Below are 20,255 nucleotides of genomic sequence, written 5' to 3'. Positions count from 1 at the left end.
CCCCCCACAGTCAAAAAAAAGTCCAGTTTTGGGAGTAAGCCGAGTTCAGGGAACTCTCGGGACGACAGTTTTTTGTCTGGTCTTAAACAAACATTCACTAGACAGAGGCTGATATCAAGAACGAACAAAAAGACGACACCCATATAAGGTAAAAACGTCATCAGAAAGAAAGATAAATGAAAGATGAAGCCTGATAAGTGCAAACATTTACAATTATATTTTAACTAAAACCAACATATTTAGATTAAAAGTTTCTCTGGAAATAAAAGCCACATTCTAAAAACAAGAAAACTGAAGTGATTCAAAAACAAAAAAAAATTAAAAACTCTCATATTTTACACCTAAAGCTTTTCTCAGTTAGTTTTAAGAAAGTTTTCTCAAATGTTTATATTAATATTTTGTGTAAATTGTCTTTAATCTGAGCTTAAAATGTATTAAAATGTTTTCTAGTTTCATTTCCTGCAAGTCCACCTGATTATATAATAAGTTCATTTCTTTATTTACAGGATGAGAGACGCTTAATCAACTTTATTTATTTTTTTAATTCACAACATTGTCTACTTTAATTAACACGTTAGTGTAGTTGACTAGCAAAGCATCACCTAAACATCACTTTCGGGGTGAAGAAAAAAGGCAGTGAGTTAAAAAAATCCTTTATTCTGAATTTTCATGACTAACAGTTTATTAGCACACTTTTAGTATACACAGGACAGGGCGGAGCTTCGTACAGGATATTATTCTGATTGGCTCCGCAGCTCGGCGCTCAGGTCCTGTAGCTCTGTGATAAGACGTTTCAGTTGCGCTACGTCATCTTGGAGCTCAAGGTGAATTTCACCAGTCGCTACGTCAGTGTAGAGTTGCTGTGGAGATCAAACACAAGGTTTAAAGTTTGTATAATATCGACATGAATTGTTCTCTTACAGTATAAAATGGGTGGAACGGACCTGGAAAACTAATCTAGGGAGCAAAAGCTAATTTAGCAAGTAAAAGCTAACACAATAGATATGCTAATTATAGAAATCTAGCCTAACGAGTGAACGCTAAATAAAACAGTAAAAGCTTGATATAACATGAGTGAAAGCTAACCTATTTAATAACAATGTAATTAAGGTTGAGGATGGAGTGATCGAGTGATCGAGTGATCGAAGGAAGTACTGCTACTGACTTTAGCTTTAGCGTCTAAGCTCTTCAGACTGAGACGAGCCGACGTGAGTAACTGAAGTGCTTCCAGAGGATTTGACTTTTCCCTGCTACAGCGGAGAGTTACTGAGAGAGAGAGAGAGAGAGAGAGAGAGGACAAAGAGAAGCTTATTAAACACCTTCAGATCAGTGGGTGTGAGACAGAGTGATGGAGGTCAACATTAAACATTAAACTTCAGAGACAGAGAGCTTCTGGGGTAAAAGGGCACAGTGTCATTAAAAATGTGCTACTGTGTGGGGAAGAAAAAGTGTGTGTGTGTGTGTGTGCGTGTGTGCGTGTGTGTGTGTGTGTGTGTGTAATAGTTCTTCTCAGTCTGTTTGTCCCGGTGAACTTGAACAGCATCGTTTTTCAACTCAATGTGTAATCTCTCTCTCTCTCTCTCTCTCTCTCTCTCACTCTCTCTCACACACACACACACACACACAGCTGACATGAGGAGGAGGATGGATGACAAGTACACAGATGAGTGTGTGACCTTTCTCCATCACTGTGTTCATCTCAGTGGTAATGAGCCGTTGTTTGTAACGTCACTCCTGCAGATCGTCTGAAACGGTCACTAAATGGTCAGTCCACAAGGTCATTCTACAGATGAACTGTAGGGGGCAGGATGAAGCTCAACACAACAAAGAGGGCTAGAAGGAGGCAGATAGAGCAACAATACAGAACACATGGTGCAGCTGATCACTATGGGTCATATCAGGCTATGACAGAATGGACACAGCTTGGGTTACAATGCAGGACACACATCAGGTAACTACACAAAACCACACAGTGGGTAACTACACAAAACCGCACAGTGGGTAACTACACAAAACCACACAGTGGGTAACTACACAAAACCGCACAGTGGGTAACTACACAAAACCGCACAGTGGGTAACTACACAAAACCGCACAGTGGGTAACTACACAAAACCGCACAGTGGGTAACTACACAAAACCGCACAGTGGGTAACTACACAAAACCACACAGTGGGTAACTACACAAAACCACACAGTGGGTAACTACACAGGGGCTACAGACGAGGTAACAACACAATTACTACACGAAGAAACTACAGGTGATGTCGACTAGATAACTATACAGGGGACACTGCACTAACTCAGACTTAACAGCACTCTGTGTGTGTGTGTGTGTGTGTGTGTTCGTGCGTGCGTGTGTGTGTGTGTGTGCTCATGTTTTCATCAGAAGTATCAGAATATTTTCCATAATGCATCAGCTGTATGCTTACACACACCCATTATCTTACTCTTACACACACTGTCTTCTCAAGCTGTGACCAGCAGCAAAGGTCAAAGTGATGTGATTAATGCACACACACACTCGCGCACTCACACTCACTAATAACACACGCACGCACTCACACATGCACTCACCCACTCACTTACACACGCGCTCACTCACTAATAACACACGCACGCACACACACGCACTCACTTGCATGCACTCACACACGCTCACACTCACTAATAACACACGCATGCGCACACACACGCACTCACTCACTCACACACGCACTTACTCACACTCACACACGCGCACTTACTCACACACGCACTTACTCACTCACACACGCACCACTTACTCACTCACACACTCACTCAAACACACGCACTCACACACGCATTCACTCACGCACGCACACACGCACTCACACACGCACTCACACGCACTTACTCACGCACGCACTCACGCTCGCCCTCACGCTCGCCCTCACGCTCGCCCTCACGCACGCCCTCACGCTCGCCCTCACGCACGCCCTCACGCACGCGCGCACACACAATAAAACAGACAGATATATATACTGTACGGTGTTAAATGGCAGAAATAATGCAGCTACACAGTAATGGGCACATAAGAAAAATGACATGTCACAATGCTTAAACACACACACACAGTATGGAGTAGGTGGGGTGGCACAGTATCTCACATCAGCTACTTTATGAATTACTCAGATCAGTGGAGCCCCTTAAGGACAAAAGGTGGAGATGTGTGTGTGCATGTGAGTGTGTGTGAGTGTGTTATTAATGTATAATTGATATTAATGGAAAGAGAGACCAGTTTCATATCAGATCAGTTTTTGTGCACACACACACACACACAAGGATGGACACATACACAAGGATGGACACACACAAGCACACACACACAAGCACACACGAGCACGCGCACACACGCACATCCACCTACACTCGCACACACACAGCAAACTCTAAATAAGTTCCAGACAGTCAGGTTCACAGATTTAATAAAGAACAAAAAAAACACACATCATCTGTTTTGTTCTCCTGAACTTATTAAAGCTTTCACACAGAAACACATTCATGTTGAAATGTTTATCACCTACTTTAAACTATTTGATCAGATAAACATCTCCTGTGGGAATAAAGAGATGTTTGTGTATGATGTGTAGAAGGTGTCAGCACTTAGGAACAGTCAGAGGTGAATCTGGATAAGAACAGTATGACGTGTGGTTGTGTGTTAAACACACTGCAGATGTTGGTGGGTTCCTCTGTAAATAAAACACTGCAACGTGCTGGTAGAGGAAATGCTTCATCACGCCACTGTGTTGCACTTGATTATTTTCCTACAGCAGCACCACACACAGATGTGTTCAGTACTTATACATGACTTTATAGACACACAAACAGGAAGAACACAGAGATTAAGATCCAACATGGATGAAGAAGAAGAGTATTTAGGAGTGTGTTGGAATAAGTAGGGTTGTTTAAGTTAATGCTGAACGTCAAGGATAAAGACTTACTGAGTGTAAACAAATGAAAAGATATATACTCGTTAAAATGGACACAAATTAATTTGAATATTTAAATGAGTTGGAGTGTAAATCTGTACACACTCACCAGTGGCCATGTCTACGGCTCCCATCATCACCTCTTTAAAGCTGCTCGGGTCTTTCTCCCATCCTGATTTCTGCGTCTCATACCGGTGCGCTTTAGACAGGAAGTGCAAGGCCTACACACACACACACACACACACACACACACACACTTCTAAGAATCTAATGATAAATTAATAACCATCTGCTCACTCTATTAAACTAAGCAGTGTTTCATTAAGACAGATCTGATGGGACAGGAGAAGTCTTCAAGCTCCACCTTCTCGTTGTCCTCTCTGTTGTCGCTCTGGCCACCACCATAGAGACGCGCGTACTGTTTCCATATTTGGGCGTCGGTGCTGCAGCTGGCAGAGACTCGGCCCAACAGCTCCTGCAACTTGGCTCTGTGATTGGATGCCCGGTCGCCACGGTGATCAGGCAGGTCTTCAACCACCGCTCTGACCAGAATCTCCAGAACCTGTAAGATATAAAAGAATACGTCAGTTTGAGTGAAGGAGGCGTGGTCTGTGTAATTGTCAGTAAAGGAGGCGTGGTCTGTGTGATTGTCTTATTAAAGGAGGTGTGGTCTATGTGTCTATCAGTAAAGAAGGCATGGTCTATGTGTCTGCCTTAGTAAAGGAGGTGTGGTATTTTTGATTGTCTTAGTAAAGGAGGCATGTTCTATGTGTCTGCCTTAGTTAAGGAGGCGTGGTCTAAGTGTTTGTCTTAGTAAAGCAGGCGTGGTCAATGTGTCTGTCTTAGTAAAGGAGGCATGTTCTATGTGTTTATCAGTAAAGGAGGCATGGTCTAAAGGAGGTGTGGTCTGTGTTTATTAGTAAAGGAGGTGTGGTCTATGTGACTGTCCCAGTAAAGGAGGCGTGGTCTGTGTTTATCAGTAAAGGAGGTATGGTCTATGTGATTATCAGTAAAGGAGGCGTGGTCTGTGTATCAGTAAAAGAGGTGTGGTCTATGTGACTGTCCCAGTAAAGGAGGTGTGGTCTATGTGACTGTCCCAGTAAAGGAGGTGTGGTCTATGTGACTGTCCCAGTAAAGGAGGTGTGGTCTATGTGACTGTCCCAGTAAAGGAGGCGTGGTCTGTGTTTATCAGTAAAGGAGGTGTGGTCTATGTGACTGTCCCAGTAAAGGAGGTGTGGTCTATGTGACTGTCCCAGTAAAGGAGGTGTGGTCTATGTGTCTGTCCCAGTAAAGGAGGTGTGGTCTATGTGTCTGTCCCAGTAAAGGAGGTGTGGTCTATGTGACTGTCCCAGTAAAGGAGGTGTGGTCTAACTCTCTTCAAGTGTGGAAGTGTTGAAGGAAGGAAGTGTGCTTTAACTCTCTTCATTTGAATATATTGTCTTCTGGTAAAGTAGGTTCCTGACTTTTGTATACTATCTGCTTAACTCACTTTGTTCTAGAGTTGTGTGATTTGAATTGTTCTATTCTATACCATTGTTGATTTTTATAGTGTTGGTCCTTGTTGTTCTCTCAGCTGATTAATCAGGAGTAGTTTCAGTCTACCTTAAGGTGTGAATTGGGGGCAGGGCTTACCTATTTAAATTGAAGGTGAGCCAGCGGTTTGTAAGTATCTCTCTCTCTCTCTCTCTCTCATTGTAAACTTTGTGTCTAATACTGTTTTGCTATATTCTACCATACCTTAATTCTCACTCTTGACTGCAAATATGTGCCTTAAACCCATCTCTGTACTCAATTCCTACACTCGCAGACACTCTCGTCCACAGAGCAGAGGTCACAATCCCAGTAACCTCATCTACCCTCCTCTGTTGTGTAAGTCTCAAACAGTGGGGGTAGGTGGGCTCTGGAATTGCCAGTCTGCTGTGAAAAAAGCTGATTTTATCTCTGCTTTAACTTCCCATTACTCCTTTGATTTTCTTGTGCTAACAGAGACCTGGATATCCCCACAGAACACTGCTACGCCAGCTGCTTTTTTCCTCTGCCTATGCTTTCTCTCACTCACCACGAGCAACAGGCAGGGGTGGTGGTACAGGTTTATTGCTGTCAAAGAAATGGTGCTTTACACCTCTCCTCTTGTCTCATTTAACCATCTCCTCTTTTCCATAATTCCATGCCATTTCAGTTACCTCTCCAATTAACCTTGTTATCATTGTTGTTTACCGCCCTCCTGGTCCCCTAGGTGACTTCTTGGAAGAAATGGACACACTGCTTAGTGCTTTCCCTTCTGATAGCTCCCCCCTGACAGTGCTTGGTGACTTCAACCTCCCCTCTGACAAGCTACATTCTTCTTCCCTCTCACTACCTCTCACCCCCTCGCTCTTACCCGCCGCAACCTTTACTCTGTCTCCCCTTCTTCTGTAGCTTCTGGCACTCTTTCTTCCCTTCCTGATCCTGAGTCTTTTTCCTCACTGCCCTTGGACTCGGCCACAGATACTTTCCTCTCATCTCTTTCCTCAACTATGGACTTCCTCTGCCCTATGTCCACTAAACCCAAGAAAACTTCTTGTTCTGCTCCTTGGCTTTCAGATGTGCTGCGCAACAATCGAAGAGAGCTAAGATCATCAGAGAGAAAGTGGAAGAAATCACAACTTGATGCAGATCTTGATTCTTACCGAACACTCATGGCCAAGTTCTCCTCAGATGTGACTTCTGCCAAGACTTCCTTCTACAAGGAAAAGCTTGAAGCTTCCTCAAATGACCCTCGGAAATTCCACAACATCATCTCTTCTCTGCTCAACCCCCCGGCTGCACCTTCTTCATCCTCCCTGACTGCAGAAGACTTTGCTTCTTTCTACCAGAAGATTGAGGAAATCTGCCGGACCTTCACTTCAGCCCCGACTGCACTTACATCTCAGAGTATGGACTCCCCTACACCTTTGTTGTCACATTTCTCAAATGTAACAGCAGAAGAGATTCTAAAACTCATCCAGTCTTGCAATCCTACCACCTGCCCATTGGATCCACTCCCTTCCACTTTGCTCCAGACCATCTCGCAAGACCTTCTGCCCTTCATTACAACTATCACCAATAGATCCATAGCATCTGGTCAGGCACCAACTACCTTCAAGAGAGCAAGGGTCATTCCCATCCTGAAGAAACCTGCTCTGGATCCATCAGACATCAGTAACTACAGACCGGTATCACTTCTCTCGTTTCTTTCAAAAATTCTTGAACGCATTGTCTTTAATCAACTGTCTGTCTATCTCTCACAGAACAACCTCCAAGACCCCAGTCTGGCTTTAAAGCAGCTCATTCCACAGAGACAGCCCTTTTAGATGTCTCTGAGAAACTACATGCTGCTAGATCAGCCAATCTCTCATCCGTCCTTATCCTCCTTGACCTTTCAGCAGCGTTTGATACGGTCAACCATAAGACTCTCTTAGCCACCCTCAGGAGTCTTGGGATTTGCGGATCAGCTTGGGAATGGTTCGCTTCCTACCTGGAAGGACGCTCATATCAGGTAACATGGAGGGGAGTGACATCTGCTCCACGCAGACTCTCCACTGGCGTCCCACAAGGCTCAGTACTTGGTCCTCTTCTTTTCTCCCTGTATACTCACTCTCTTGGTGAAGTTATTTCCTCACATGGGTTCTCTTACCACTGCTATGCTGATGATACACAACTTATCTTCTCTTTCCCACCCTCAGATACCACAGCTTCTGACCGGATCTCTGCATGTCTGGCAGAAATTTCATCATGGATGACTGCTCATCAGTTAAAGCTTAATCCTAGCAAAACTGAGCTGCTCTTCATCCCAGGTGATTCATCCCCAGGTCATGATCTTGCTATATCCTTGCACAACGATCTGATCTCCCCTTCAGCCACAGCTCGCAACCTTGGGGTAACCATGGACAATCAACTGTCCTTTTCCTCTCATGTTGCTAATGTGACTCGCTCATGTCGGTTTCTTCTCTACAACATTAGAAGGATTCGACCATTTCTGTCCACACAGGCTGCTCAGGTACTTGTTCAGTCTCTTGTCATTTCTAGACTGGATTACTGCAATGCACTGCTGGCAGGTCTACCTATGAACGCAATCCGTCCTCTGCAAATGATCCAAAATGCAGCTGCCCGGCTTGTTTTCAACCTGCCAAAGTTCTCGCATACCACCCCGCTGCTGCGATCCCTCCACTGGCTTCCGGTAGCTGCACGCATCAGATTCAAAACACTGATGCTGGCCTACAAAGCCAAAAACAGACCAGCTCCCTCTTACCTCAAAGCCCTCATAACTCCTCGCACTGCACCCCGCACCCTCCGATCTACCAGCACTGCTCGACTGGTTCCACCATCTCTCAGGGTAAGAGGCAAGTATACTACAAGACTCTTCTCTGTACTGGCACCAAGGTGGTGGAACGAACTTCCCCTAGAGGTCCGGACAGCTGAGTCACTGGCTATTTTCAAGCGGCGGTTGAAGACCTACTTATTCAGGAAACACTTCAACTAGCACTTCTTTCATTCTTTTGCATTTAAAAAAAAACAAAAAAAAAAAACACACCTTTGACACTTTCATTGTAACTTTGAACAAATGTTTTAAACTCATGGTATCTTAAGTATGTAACTTAGTGAGCCAGCATTAATGTATTCAATGTTAGAGATTTAAGCACTTATGTACGTCGCTCTGGATAAGGGGGTCTGTCACATGGTGTAAATGTAAATGTAAATGTCTATGTGACTGTCCCAGTAAAGGAGGTGTGGTCTATGTGTCTGTCCCAGTAAAGGAGGTGTGGTCCATGTGTCTGTCCCAGTAAAGGAGGTGTGGTCCATGTGTCTGTCCCAGTAAAGGAGGTGTGGTCCATGTGTCTGTCCCAGTAAAGGAGGTGTGGTCCATGTGTCTGTCCCAGTAAAGGAGGTGTGGTCCATGTGACTGTCCCAGTAAAGGAAGTGTGGTCCATGTGACTGTCCCAGTAAAGGTGGTGTGGTCCATGTGACTGTCCCAGTAAAGGAGGTGTGGTCCATGTGACTGTCCCAGTAAAGGAGGTGTGGTCCATGTGACTGTCCCAGTAAAGGAGGTGTGGTCCATGTGACTGTCCCAGTAAAGGAGGTGTGGTCCATGTGACTGTCCCAGTAAAGGAGGTGTGGTCCATGTGACTGTCCCAGTAAAGGAGGTGTGGTCCATGTGTCTGTCCCAGTAAAGGAGGTGTGGTCCATGTGTCTGTCCCAGTAAAGGAGGTGTGGTCTATGTGTCTGTCCCAGTAAAGGAGGTGTGGTCCATGTGTCTGTCCCAGTAAAGGAGGTGTGGTCTATGTGACTGTGCCAGTAAAGGAGGTGTGGTCTATGTGTCTGTCCCAGTAAAGGAGGTGTGGTCCATGTGTCTGTCCCAGTAAAGGAGGTGTGGTCCATGTGACTGTCCCAGTAAAGGAGGTGTGGTCTATGTGACTGTCCCAGTAAAGGAGGTGTGGTCTATGTGACTGTCCCAGTAAAGGAGGTGTGGTCTATGTGTCTGTCCCAGTAAAGGAGGTGTGGTCTATGTGTCTGTCCCAGTAAAGGAGGTGTGGTCTATGTGTCTGTCCCAGTAAAGGAGGTGTGGTCTATGTGTCTGTCCCAGTAAAGGAGGTGTGGTCTATGTGTCTGTCCCAGTAAAGGAGGTGTGGTCCATGTGTCTGTCCCAGTAAAGGAGGTGTGGTCTATGTGACTGTGCCAGTAAAGGAGGTGTGGTCTATGTGTCTGTCCCAGTAAAGGAGGTGTGGTCCATGTGTCTGTCCCAGTAAAGGAGGTGTGGTCTATGTGACTGTGCCAGTAAAGGAGGTGTGGTTTATGTGTCTGTCCCAGTAAAGGAGGTGTGGTCTATGTGTCTGTCCCAGTAAAGGAGGTGTGGTCTATGTGTCTGTCCCAGTAAAGGAGGTGTGGTCCATGTGTCTGTCCCAGTAAAGGAGGTGTGGTCTATGCGACTGTCCCAGTAAAGGAGGTGTGGTCTATGTGACTGTCCCAGTAAAGGAGGTGTGGTCTATGTGACTGTCCCAGTAAAGGAGGTGTGGTCTATGTGTCTGTCCCAGTAAAGGAGGTGTGGTCTATGTGACTGTCCCAGTAAAGGAGGTGTGGTCTATGTGACTGTCCCAGTAAAGGAGGTGTGGTCTATGTGACTGTCCCAGTAAAGGAGGTGTGGTCTATGTGTCTGTCCCAGTAAAGGAGGTGTGGTCTATGTGACTGTCCCAGTAAAGGAGGTGTGGTCCATGTGTCTGTCCCAGTAAAGGAGGTGTGGTCCATGTGACTGTCCCAGTAAAGGAGGTGTGGTCCATGTGACTGTCCCAGTAAAGGAGGTGTGGTCCATGTGACTGTCCCAGTAAAGGAGGTGTGGTCCATGTGACTGTCCCAGTAAAGGAGGTGTGGTCCATGTGTCTGTCCCAGTAAAGGAGGTGTGGTCCATGTGTCTGTCCCAGTAAAGGAGGTGTGGTCCATGTGACTGTCCCAGTAAAGGAGGTGTGGTCTATTTTGTCTGTCCCAGTAAAGGAGGTGTGGTCTATTTTGTCTGTCCCAGTAAAGGAGGTGTGGTCCATGTGTCTGTCCCAGTAAAGGAGGTGTGGTCCATGTGTCTGTCCCAGTAAAGGAGGTGTGGTCTATGTGTCTGTCCCAGTAAAGGAGGTGTGGTCTATGTGTCTGTTCCAGTAAAGGAGGTGTGGTCTATGTGTCTGTCCCAGTAAAGGAGGTGTGGTCTATGTGTCTGTCCCAGTAAAGGAGGTGTGGTCTATGTGACTGTCCCAGTAAAGGAGGTGTGGTCTATGTGACTGTCCCAGTAAAGGAGGTGTGGTCTATGTGTCTGTCCCAGTAAAGGAGGTGTGGTCTATGTGTCTGTCCCAGTAAAGGAGGTGTGGTCTATGTGTCTGTCCCAGTAAAGGAGGTGTGGTCCATGTGTCTGTCCCAGTAAAGGAGGTGTGGTCTATGTGACTGTCCCAGTAAAGGAGGTGTGGTCTATGTGTCTGTCCCAGTAAAGGAGGTGTGGTCTATGTGACTGTCCCAGTAAAGGAGGTGTGGTCTATGTGACTGTCCCAGTAAAGGAGGTGTGGTCTATGTGTCTGTCCCAGTAAAGGAGGTGTGGTCTATGTGTCTGTCCCAGTAAAGGAGGTGTGGTCTATGTGTCTGTCCCAGTAAAGGAGGTGTGGTCCATGTGTCTGTCCCAGTAAAGGAGGTGTGGTCTATGTGACTGTCCCAGTAAAGGAGGTGTGGTCTATGTGACTGTCCCAGTAAAGGAGGTGTGGTCTATGTGACTGTCCCAGTAAAGGAGGTGTGGTCTATGTGTCTGTCCCAGTAAAGGAGGTGTGGTCCATGTGTCTGTCCCAGTAAAGGAGGTGTGGTCTATGTGACTGTCCCAGTAAAGGAGGTGTGGTCTATGTGACTGTCCCAGTAAAGGAGGTGTGGTCTATGTGACTGTCCCAGTAAAGGAGGTGTGGTCTATGTGTCTGTCCCAGTAAAGGAGGTGTGGTCTATGTGTCTGTCCCAGTAAAGGAGGTGTGGTCCATGTGTCTGTCCCAGTAAAGGAGGTGTGGTCTATGTGACTGTCCCAGTAAAGGAGGTGTGGTCTATGTGACTGTCCCAGTAAAGGAGGTGTGGTCTATGTGACTGTCCCAGTAAAGGAGGTGTGGTCTATGTGTCTGTCCCAGTAAAGGAGGTGTGGTCTATGTAACTATCTGTACTGCACTGTTTTTTCACTTGTCCTGTTTGCCATCAATGACGTTTTTAAAATGAAATTATAATTAGAGAATGAGACGAAACAAAACCACAGACAGGCCGCTGTGTCCCTTTCTCCTCGACACTGACTAACCCCAGATACATATTTCAATCGGTTCCTGGTCTTTAGAGCATCAAGAACGACTCCTTTTGATTTAATTGTTTGGAATTAAGATCATACGCTTTCCTGAAAAGATTAATCTGTTGTTTTTTTTCCACTTGTTTACATCCATTTTTTCATTCAGCACACACACAGCAGAAAATGAGAAATGGGCAATAAAGCGCGACTGATGATCGGAAAGACGTAAAAATGAGAAATGATAAAACAAGCGGCTCGTAGCCGACAGCAGCTGGTGTGATAACTGGTCCAAGAAATTGTTAGCGTGAGTGTTATGTGTTTTTGTTTGTTATCTTGTGTTAATTGCAGCTGAGACACACACTAACGAGTTTTGTGACTTTTTCATGTCACACTGCGTCAATGTTTTTTATTCACAATGACTCTAGTGTGTGTGTGTGTGTGTGTGTGTGTGTGTGTGTGTGTGTGCGCGGCTGCAGCTTGACAGCTTTATCATTTTAACACCCGTCTTAATCAAATCTGCACAGTCGCAAGTCCTCTACCTGAAACTTCCTGTGTGAGTGTGTGTGAGTGAAGTATGAGTGTGTGTGTGTGTGTGAGTATGTGTGTGAGTGGAATGTGAGTGTGTGTGTGAGTGGAGTGTGAGAGTGTGTGTGTGTATGAGTGGAGTGTGAGTGTGTGTATGTGTGTGAGTAAGTGAAGTGCGAGTGTGTGTTTGTGTGAGTGTGTGGTTGAGTGGAGTGTGAGTTTTTTTGTTTGTGTGTAAGTGTGTCTGTGTGTGTGAGTGGAGTGTGAGTGTGTGTTTTGTGTTTCTGTGTGTGTCAGTGGAGTGTGCGTGTGTGGAGAGTGTGTGTGTGAGTTTTGTGTTTCTGTGTGTGTGAGTGGAGTGTGTGTGTGAGTTTTGTGTTTCTGTGTGTGTGACTGGAGTGTGTGTGTGTTTTGTGTGTGTGTGTGTGTGAGGTTGTGTGTGTTGTGTGTGTTTTGTGTTTCTGTGTGTGTGAGTGGAGTGTGTGTGTTGTGCGTGTTTCTGTGTGTGTGAGTGGAGTGTGTGTTGTGCGTGTTTCTGTGTGTGTGAGTGGAGTGTGTGTTGTGTGTGTTTTGTGTTTCTCTGTGTGTGAGTGGAGTGTGTGTGTTGTGTGTGTTTCTCTGTGTGTGAGTGGAGTGTGTGTGTTGTGTGTGTTTCTCTGTGTGTGAGTGGAGTGTGTGTGTTGTGTGTGTTTCTCTGTGTGTGAGTGGAGTGTGTGTGTTTCTCTGTGTGTGAGTGGAGTGTGTGTGTTGTGTGTGTTTCTCTGTGTGTGAGTGGAGTGTGTGTGTTGTGTGTGTTTCTCTGTGTGTGAGTGGAGTGTGTGTGTTGTGTGTGTTTCTCTGTGTGTGAGTGGAGTGTGTGTGTTGTGTGTGTTTCTCTGTGTGTGAGTGGAGTGTGTGTGTTGTGTGTGTTTCTCTGTGTGTGAGTGGAGTGTGTGTGTTGTGTGTGTTTCTCTGTGTGTGAGTGGAGTGTGTGTGTTGTGTGTGTTTCTCTGTGTGTGAGTGGAGTGTGTGTGTTGTGTGTGTTTCTCTGTGTGTGAGTGGAGTGTGTGTGTTGTGTGTGATTCTCTGTGTGTGAGTGGAGTGTGTGTGTTGTGTGTGTTTCTCTGTGTGTGAGTGGAGTGTGTGTGTTGTGTGTGTTTCTCTGTGTGTGAGTGGAGTGTGTGTGTTGTGTGTGTTTCTCTGTGTGTGAGTGGAGTGTGTGTGTTGTGTGTGTTTCTCTGTGTGTGAGTGGAGTGTGTGTGTTGTGTGTGATTCTCTGTGTGTGAGTGGAGTGTGTGTTGTGTGTGTTTCTGTGTGTGTGAGTGGAGTGTGTGTGTGTTGTGTTTGATTCTCTGTGTGTGAGTGGAGTGTGTGTGTTGTGTGTGTTTCTGTGTGTGTTTCTGTGTGTGTGAGTGGAGTTTGTGTGTTGTGTGTGATTCTCTGTGTGTGAGTGGAGTGTGTGTGTTGTGTGTGTTTCTCTGTGTGTGAGTGGAGTGTGTGTGTTTCTGTGTGTGTGAGTGGAGTGTGTGTGTTGTGTGTGTTTCTGTGTGTGTGAGTGGAGTGTGTGTGTTGTGTGTGTTTCTGTGTGTGTGAGTGGAGTGTGTGTGTTGTGTGTGTTTCTGTGTGTGTGAGTGGAGTGTGTGTGTTGTGTGTGTTTCTCTGTGTGTGAGTGGAGTGTGTGTGTTGTGTGTGTTTCTGTGTGTGTGAGTGGAGTGTGTGTGTTGTGTGTGTTTCTGTGTGTGTGAGTGGAGTGTGTGTGTTGTGTGTGTTTCTCTGTGTGTGAGTGGAGTGTGTGTTTCTCTGTGTGAGTGGAGTGTGTGTGTTGTGTGTGTTTCTCTGTGTGTGAGTGGAGTGTGTGTGTTGTGTGTGTTTCTCTGTGTGTGAGTGGAGTGTGTGTGTTGTGTGTGTTTCTCTGTGTGTGAGTGGAGTGTGTGTGTTGTGTGTGTTTCTCTGTGTGTGAGTGGAGTGTGTGTGTGTTGTGTGTGTTTCTGTGTGTGTGAGTGGAGTGTGTGTGTTGTGTGTGATTCTCTGTGTGTGAGTGGAGTGTGTGTGTTGTGTGTGTTTCTCTGTGTGTGAGTGGAGTGTGTGTGTTTCTGTGTGTGTGAGTGGAGTGTGTGTGTTGTGTGTGTTTCTGTGTGTGTGAGTGGAGTGTGTGTGTTGTGTGTGTTTCTGTGTGTGTGAGTGGAGTGTGTGTGTTGTGTGTGTTTCTGTGTGTGTGAGTGGAGTGTGTGTGTTGTGTGTGTTTCTCTGTGTGTGAGTGGAGTGTGTGTGTTGTGTGTGTTTCTGTGTGTGTGAGTGGAGTGTGTGTGTTGTACTTTTTCAGTAATAATAAAAAACGTCACTGAGCATTTTTCATACTTACAGTACACTGGTCTATAATGATAAATAATTTTATTCAGATAAAATAAAAGATGAAGTGAAAAGAAAAAGTACATAAATAATCTGACTCTAAAGGTAAATAAATAAATAAATAAATAAATAAATAAATAAATAACCATGAAATAATAAATAGTAGTCAATGTAATGATCTAAAATTAAAATAAAGCTCCAAATACCAAAACAAAGGAAGTCTTTTCATTTAAGGGCAAAAAGGACGAGTGTTAAGTGTTGTTAAGACGAGTGTTAAGTGTTTGATAAAGACGACAGTTTCGCTGCAGGTCTCTTTACACCTTCAGGACACCTTCAGGACACCTTCAGGACACCTTCAGGACACCTTCAGGACACCTGTTATCAGTGAGAGCTACATCTGTAAATGCTCTCTGTCCCGTCTCACCTCCACGTCCTTGTACTTGTCCCTCAGGTCCAGGAGACGATGATATGCTCGAATGGCCTCTGCAAACTCGCCCACATCCGTACACACGGCGATGAAGTTCTCCCAGATCTGCCAGCGCTCAAAGTTACACTTCAGAGCCTCCTGCAGCGTTCGGAAAGCTTTCTCTCTGGAACACCATCACACACATCACAACAGTTTATCCATCCATCCAACAACATCAATTAATTCATCCATCCATCCAACATCCAACCATCCAACAACATCCATTCAACTATCCAACAACATCCATCCATACAACCGTCCAACCATCCAACATCTATCCATCATCTATCCATCCATCCATCCATCCATCCATCCATCCATCCAACATCCATCCATCCAAACATCCAACAACATCCATCCATCCATCCATCCATCAATTAATTAATTCATCCATCCAACATCCATCCATCCAACATCCAACCATCCAACAACATCCATTCAACTATCCAACAACATCCATCCATACAACCGTCCAACCATCCAACATCTATCCATCCATCCATCCATCCATCCAACATTCACCCATCCATCAACATCCATCCATCCAACAACATCCATCCATCCATCAACATCCATCCATCCAACCATCCAACATCATCTATCCATCCATCCATCCAACATCCATCCATCCAACATCCATCCAACCATCCAACAACATCCATCCCTCCCTTACTTCTTCCTCAGTTTGATGTAGGCTGTTGACAGATTGTTCCAGGCCTCTGAGTTCTGGATGCACAATAAAAGAGAAATAAACACTGATCATTTAACATCAACATTTTTAGCAAAGAATGTCATGTGACTCAAGAGCTGGTCATGTGACTTACATCTGGCTCCAGACTCACACATCTCTGGAAGGCTTTAGCAGCTCCTTCATATCCCTCTAACGCAAAATATGCACAGCCTAAAGAGAACCACACCCCCAGCTTGGGGGGGGTGGGGGGAGAGAGACAGGGGGAGAGGGAGAGAGAGAGAGAGAGAGAGAGAGAGAGAGAGAGGAGGGGGGGAGAGAGACAAAGAGAGCGAGACAGACAGAGAGACAAAGAGAGAGAGAGAGATGTATTTTAAATTATTAAGTAACCTCATTAATGTTATGAATCTCTTCTACTCTTGAATTTAATGTTAGGTTTCATGCAGATTTCTTTATGGTCCTATGACATCAACATCTGCCCTCCTCTTTTTCATGTCCCTGTCCCTTTCTCTATCCATCCATGTCTCCAAGTCCAAACATTCTCCTTACATTCTCTCTCTCTCTCTCTCTCTCTCTCTCTCTCTCTCACTCTCTCACTCTCCTCCTCTTTATAATATCTGTTCCTGCATCTTTCTCTGTAGCCATTCCATTATTCCTCCCTTCCTCCCCCTCGTTCTTAATCCCCCTCTCATTGGTGGAGGTTAGTGAGGAGGAGTGAGGGATCACACCGGGGCCGTTACAGCCCAACACTGCTAAATTACACTGTTATTGCGGCTCACGGTCGAGTCTCACGCTGTGTTAGGGAGGGAAATTAAAAAAGAGAGAAAAAAAGATTTTCATCACTTGAGGAAAGCTGACACCATTTATCCCTCTTTCATCTCAACTCTCTTTCTTTTCCTCTGACTACACTGTCTTTTCTACACCATTATGTATACATACTTGTACGTGTGTGTGTGTGTGTGTGTGTGTGTGTGTGTGTGTGTGTGTGTACCTGCATGGGATTGATGGCCAGCGATTGTTCGAAACACTCCACACATTCCTGAAACTCTTTATTTCGGAGGTGATGGAGGGCTCGGGATCTTTTTGCCCGAGCGCTGCGGTGTTTGGAGAGCTCCCAGGATCGATCGTAATACTGCGGATCCTTTAACACGTCACCCAGGAGACAATAAAGAGATGGAGTTTCCTTCTTCTCCAGCTCTCGTCTCAGTATTTCCTCTGCCTGAGAAACAGACCTTCAATGGATCTTCTGTATTTTACACTAACACTCCTCACAAACTCAACACTCACACATCACCTCTTAATGCCCCTCTTATACAGAATTACACCACCAATTGACATGTATCTCTAAAAACACATTTAAACGTCCCACATTTCAATCAGAAGACAATATGTAATCCTAAATACCCCAATAACCCCTCAACACCACCAATTTGTGCCATAATAGTGTTTAATACTTTGTGAATAGTGCCCTAATCAACACCAAAAGTCCCAACACCCTAACACTTAAACCCCACAGACAGCCTCTGAACATGGACATGGGGACATGGACGAGTACAAGGGTGCGTCTTACAGCGTGCCCAGAGCGGTGAAGGAAGCAAAGCGGCGCTACGGGAGGAACCTAGAGTCACAGTTCCAACATGGTGGCTCTAGGAGCCTGTGGCAGGGACTAAGGAACATTACGGACTACAGAACGCGGACGCTTCTCTGGCTAACGAGCTAAACACCTTTTACACTCGCTTCGAGGCTGCAGCTAACCAGGCTAGCGGCGCTAGCGGCACAGACAGCATGCACGATGAGAGAGCTGGAGAAGTAAACGTTCACCATCTCGGAGCGTGACGTGAGGAGGGCAGTCAGGAGAGTGAACACCAGGAAGGCAGCAGGACCAGACAGCATCACAGGTCGGGGTCTGAAAGCCTGCGCTGATCAGCTAGCACCAGTGTTCACTGAGATATTCAACCTCTCACTGGAGCAGTCTGTTGTCCCCTCGTGCTTCAAACAGTCCACCATTGTTCCTGTCCCAAAGAAACCCCAACCCGCCTGCCTCAACAACTACGGCCCTGTAGCTCTGACCTCAGTAGTGATGAAGTGCTTCGAAAGACTGGTTAACCCCTCAGTGTAACCCCTTAGTGTTAATCCCTTATTGTTAATCCCTCAGTGTTAGCCCCTCAGTGTTAGCCCCTCAGTGTTAGCCCCTCAGTGTTAGCCCCTCAGTGTTAGCCCCTCAGTGTTAGCCCTTAGTGTTAATCCCTTATTGTTAACCCCTCAGTGTTAACCCCTCAGTGTAACCCCTCAGTGTTACCCCTTAGTGTTAATCCCTTATTGTTAATCCCTCAGTGTTAGCCCCTCAGTGTTAGCCCCTCAGTGTTAGCCCCTCAGTGTTAGCCCCTCAGTGTTAGCCCCTCAGTGTTAGCCCCTCAGTGTTAGCCCCTCAGTGTTAGCCCTTAGTGTTAATCCCTTATTGTTAACCCCTCAGTGTTAACCCCTCAGTGTTAGCCCCTCAGTGTTAGCCCCTCAGTGTTAGCCCCTCAGTGTTAGCCCCCTCAGTGTTAACCCCTCAGTGTTAGCCCCTCAGTGTTAACCCTTTAGTATAAGCCCTCAGTGTTACCCCTTAGTGACAATCCCTCAGTGTTAGCCCCTCAGTGTTAGCCCCTCAGTGTTAACCCTTTAGTATAAGCCCTCAGTGTTAGCCCCTCAGTGTTACCCCTTAGTGACAATCCCTCAGTGTTAACCCCTCAGTGTTAGCCCCCTCAGTGTTAGCCCCTCAGTGTTAGCCCCCTCAGTGTTAGCCCCCTCAGTGTTAGCCCCCTCAGTGTTAGCCCCTCAGTGTTACCCCTTAGTGACAATCCCTCAGTGTTAGCCCCTCAGTGTTAGCCCCTCAGTGTTAGCCCCTCAGTGTTAACCCTTTAGTATAAGCCCTCAGTGTTACCCCTTAGTGACAATCCCTCAGTGTTAACCCCTCAATGTTAGCCCCTCAGTGTTAGCCCCTCAGTGTTAGCCCCTCAGTGTTAACCCTTTAGTATAAGCCCTCAGTGTTAGCCCCTCAGTGTTAACCCCTCAGTGTTACCCCTTAGTGACAATCCCTCAGTGTTAACCCCTCAGTGTTAGCCCCTCAGTGTTAGCCCCTCAGTGTTAACCCTTTAGTATAAGCCCTCAGTGTTAGCCCCTCAGTGTTAACCCCTCAGTGTTACCCCTTAGTGACAATCCCTCAGTGTTAACCCCTCAGTGTTAGCCCCCTCAGTGTTAACCCCTCAGTGTTAGCCCCTCAGTGTTAGCCCCCTCAGTGTTAACCCCTCAGTGTTAGCCCCTCAGTGTTAGCCCCTCAGTGTTAGCCCCTCAGTGTTACCCCTTAGTGACAATCCCTCAGTGTTAGCCCCTCAGTGTTAGCCCCTCAGTGTTACCCCTTAGTGACAATCCCTCAGTGTTAACCCCTCAGTGTTAACCCTTTAGTATAAGCCCTCAGTGTTAGCCCCTCAGTGTTAGCCCCCTCAGTGTTAGCCCCCTCAGTGTTAGCCCCTCAGTGTTAACCCCTCAGTGTTACCCCTTAGTGACAATCCCTCAGTGTTAGCCCCTCAGTGTTAGCCCCTCAGTGTTAGCCCCTCAGTGTTAGCCCCTCAGTGTTAGCCCCTCAGTGTTAGCCCCTCAGTGTTAGCCCCTCAGTGTTAGCCCCTCAGTGTTAACCCCTCAGTGTTAGCCCCTCAGTGTTAGCCCCTCAGTGTTAGCCCCTCAGTGTTAGCCCCTCAGTGTTAGCCCCTCAGTGTTAGCCCCTCAGTGTTAGCCCCTCAGTGTTAGCCCCTCAGTGTTAGCCCCTCAGTGTTAGCCCCTCAGTGTTAACCCCTCAGTGTTAACCCCTCAGTGTTAGCCCCTCAGTGTTAGCCCCTCAGTGTTAGCCCCTCAGTGTTAACCCCTCAGTGTTAGCCCCTCAGTGTTAGCCCCTCAGTGTTAACCCCTCAGTGTTAACCCCTCAGTGTTAACCCCTCAGTGTTAGCCCCTCAGTGTAACCCCCTCAGTGTAACCCCCTCAGTGTTAGCCCCTCAGTGTAACCCCCTCAGTGTAAGCCCCTCAGTGTTAGCCCCTCAGTGTTAGCCCCTCAGTGTTAGCCCCTCAGTGTTAGCCCCTCAGTGTTAACCCCTCAGTGTTACCCCTTAGTGACAATCCCTCAGTGTTAACCCCTCAGTGTTAGCCCCTCAGTGTTAACCCTTTAGTATAAGCCCTCAGTGTTAGCCCCTCAGTGTTAGCCCCCTCAGTGTTAGCCCCCTCAGTGTTAGCCCCTCAGTGTTAACCCCTCAGTGTTACCCCTTAGTGACAATCCCTCAGTGTTAGCCCCTCAGTGTTAGCCCCTCAGTGTTAGCCCCTCAGTGTTAGCCCCTCAGTGTTAACCCCTCAGTGTTAACCCCTCAGTGTAAGCCCCTCAGTGTTAGCCCCTCAGTGTTAGTCCCTCAGTGTTAGCCCCTCAGTGTTAGCCCCTCAGTGTTAGCCCCTCAGTGTTAACCCCTCAGT

At 46.4% G+C, this 20,255-nt stretch overlaps 1 protein-coding gene across 1 annotated transcript in view; it reads right to left on the bottom strand.

The window, feature by feature from the left end:
* Nucleotides 1-637: 637 nt before the first annotated feature.
* The window catches only part of ttc27 (tetratricopeptide repeat domain 27), a 70,754-nt gene continuing 51,136 nt past the window's right edge, over nucleotides 638-20,255 (bottom strand). Inside the window, exons 13-20 of the mRNA XM_060879621.1 lie at nucleotides 16,750-16,977; nucleotides 15,895-15,993; nucleotides 15,744-15,796; nucleotides 15,029-15,194; nucleotides 4,318-4,515; nucleotides 4,063-4,174; nucleotides 1,166-1,266; nucleotides 638-860 (exon numbers count right to left, since the gene is read on the bottom strand). Coding sequence (XP_060735604.1) covers nucleotides 735-860; nucleotides 1,166-1,266; nucleotides 4,063-4,174; nucleotides 4,318-4,515; nucleotides 15,029-15,194; nucleotides 15,744-15,796; nucleotides 15,895-15,993; nucleotides 16,750-16,977 — 1,083 coding nt within the window. The 3' untranslated portion in view covers nucleotides 638-734. The remainder of the gene's footprint in view (nucleotides 861-1,165; nucleotides 1,267-4,062; nucleotides 4,175-4,317; nucleotides 4,516-15,028; nucleotides 15,195-15,743; nucleotides 15,797-15,894; nucleotides 15,994-16,749; nucleotides 16,978-20,255) is intronic.

The sequence above is a fragment of the Tachysurus vachellii genome, chromosome 10 (genome assembly GCF_030014155.1).
Source record: "Tachysurus vachellii isolate PV-2020 chromosome 10, HZAU_Pvac_v1, whole genome shotgun sequence".
In the NCBI taxonomy this organism is placed as follows: Eukaryota; Metazoa; Chordata; class Actinopteri; order Siluriformes; family Bagridae; genus Tachysurus; species Tachysurus vachellii.
Note: the sequence above shows the minus strand (reverse complement) of the source record. Positions and strands in the feature narration are given on the sequence as shown.